Source organism: Branchiostoma floridae, chromosome 3 (assembly GCF_000003815.2).
Source record: "Branchiostoma floridae strain S238N-H82 chromosome 3, Bfl_VNyyK, whole genome shotgun sequence".
NCBI classification, from domain to species: domain Eukaryota; kingdom Metazoa; phylum Chordata; class Leptocardii; order Amphioxiformes; family Branchiostomatidae; genus Branchiostoma; species Branchiostoma floridae.
Window position 1 is genome coordinate 7,545,766 of NC_049981.1, and position 2,616 is coordinate 7,548,381.

The following is a 2,616-nucleotide window of genomic DNA, read 5'->3' on the forward strand; positions in this document are numbered from 1 at the left end:
CTCTAAATTATGAGGAGGCATGACCCTGATGCCTACGAACAAATGGCAGAGTTTATTCGTCGGCTTCAGGATCATACCTCCTCGTAATTTAGAGCTCGCTGACAACTCGGCCGAGCTACTGTGGCCACAGCGAGGACTTCAGAGATGTCTGTGGCGCCACAAATGACATCATTTTTCCAAAAATGACTCCTGAAACCTTAGTAAGAATTGATATTTTATCAACAGGGATCATCATAAAATGTTTGATATTTGTTATGAAAGAAAAAATGTGATACGACTATGCATCATACATTTTGTTGTCAGTATACAAGTATACTGTTAGGTTAGGCACATGTAGTTAAAAGAGGCTTCGACGATCAGATTATTAAAGAAGACCTAAAAGACCAAGTAGGAACCAATTGTCACATTCCATTGCTCCTTTCGTGCTAACATGATCAAAGATACAAAAAATAACACTGCTTCAGTACCAAGGTCACATACCCGGGGACCCAATATTGACATTGACCTTCGTCTTCCCAACACTTAGCTACATACCAAATATCGTCGTAATCCATCCGGAAGGTTTTTAAGTTATATGCTGACTACAAAAATCTGGAAACACGCTGACAGGCAGGCAGGCAGGCAGACAGACAGGCAGACAGACAGACAGACAGACAGGCACACCCAAAACTACATTCATGGAGATAACAAGAGACACAAGACTTAGATAATTTTTATAGTGTTGTGTTTATGATATCATCAGGTGTCCAGCTCAGTGGCGGCGCCATCGCTGGAATCGTCATCGGTGTACTGGTCGGTGTGGGTCTGATGGTAGTAATCGGCCACCACTGCATGAAGACCAACTCGAGCCCCACCCCTGCCAACCGGGTCAGCTCGAACCCCACCCCTGCCAACCGGGTCAGTCCGAACCGACAGACAGTCGGGGTAACCGTCACCACGGTCCACCGCCCCACCGTGGTGCCAGCGACGCACAACCCCCCATATAACCCACAGCCCTACCCACCGCCCCAACAGTACCCTCCCCCTCCAGCTTACAACACGGCTCTGAACATGCCAATGCAGCCCCCTAGCGGATTCGCATCAAATCCGTACCCATCCAATGATCCAGCGTATGCTCCTCCAACCGCACCAAATCCGTACTCATCCCAAGACCCTGCGTATGCTCCTCCAACCGCACCAAATCCGTACTCATCCAATGATCCAGCGTATGCCCCTGCAACCGCACCAAATCCGTACTCATCCCAAGATCCAGCATATGCCCCTCCCCCGGAACCGTTTAGATACGGAATGATGTAGCTCCTCTGATAAAAGCCTATATGAGCTGCGATTTTGTTAATTTCTTGCACGTACGTCTATTCAAGAATCATAAATACATATTTCATACATATATACGAAAATGCATAAACATACTTAAACACCATTGCAGCCTGTTATACTTTGCTGTAAAATTGGCCGAATTAAGTTAGTCTTGAAATAGCAACCTTAACAACATAACATGTTAATTATCAATAATCGAAATGACCAAGGCTGAACTAGTTTATATAGGCCAACGCATTTGAATAGGCATAACATCAGCTGTTTTGTCTCAGAGGTTTGCGGTAACTGAGATGTCATTTGATCTGCAACTGAGATTTATATTCTTTTTATTACGTGATGTACATCAGACGATATTGTTTGCCATTTTTTTATTTGAAACCCCTTCAGTCTTCATTGAGGCAATCATGCACATGAGGTTCCAAGCGTACCCTTCTGTTGCGTTGAGGAACATGTAACAGTTAGTTGTACAATGTATATAGTTTGTCAGCAACATTGTACGAAATGCCTAAAGGAATGTGTGAATGGCAACTGCATGTGTTGCCTCAACCTGTACAGTCTTCTATGTAAGTTCTGTGTAAATTCCTGTGTACCATTTCTTTTAAAGATGCAGAGTATTTTGCAATAGCATTCATTGCTGCTGTCTGCTACTCCGGGAAAGAGGGCCAACACCTGAAGTAGTATCAAAGTTGGCAGGCGTTACAGACGTTCGCAGCTGTACCCTTTGCTGCAGTCGTATGTAATTTGTCTGCTGCTCGTATTCTGTTTGGTTTGGTTTATTTAGATCTCCATTAGTGAAATACACTAGTCTTCCTGGAGTCCACATTAAAACAATACAGAAATAATAGCAACAGAAATGTACAAATAATACAAATTATAACTTTGAAATAACAGAAAGCAAACATATCGTAAACTGAAAAACAGTGATTTCCATACGTGAAGTAAAATAAAATAAAATAAAACAACTTAGTTCTTATATGTACAGTTATTAGTTCTCTGTGTGATGATGTACGTTGTTTTTTCATCGTAGCTATTTGTATAGATGATGTAATAGATAACAATAAATCATCCCTATGTTCACAGTTCTATGCTATCTGGAATTTCTTTAAGCAGATGTTAATCTATAACAATGGTAATATATAACAATGTTTTATATGCCGGTATTATGGAATTATGAGCGTTTCGATGTCTGTCAGACACCATCATCAGGGTTAGTAAAAGTATGACTTAGAAGATGACAAAATACACAAAACGTAAGAAAATTCGTTCTTTATCTCTGCAATTCGTTGGGTATCTTTCGAG

The 2,616-nt window shown here is 41.6% G+C and overlaps 1 protein-coding gene across 1 annotated transcript in view; it reads left to right on the plus strand.

The window, feature by feature from the left end:
* LOC118412054 (deleted in malignant brain tumors 1 protein-like) overlaps positions 1-2,330 on the plus strand; it is a 14,662-nt gene extending 12,332 nt beyond the window's left edge. Inside the window, exons 8-9 of the mRNA XM_035814656.1 lie at positions 146-159; positions 740-2,330. Of these exons, the coding sequence (XP_035670549.1) occupies positions 146-159; positions 740-1,296 (571 nt within the window). The 3' untranslated portion in view covers positions 1,297-2,330. The remainder of the gene's footprint in view (positions 1-145; positions 160-739) is intronic.
* The last annotated feature ends 286 nt before the right edge of the window (positions 2,331-2,616 follow it).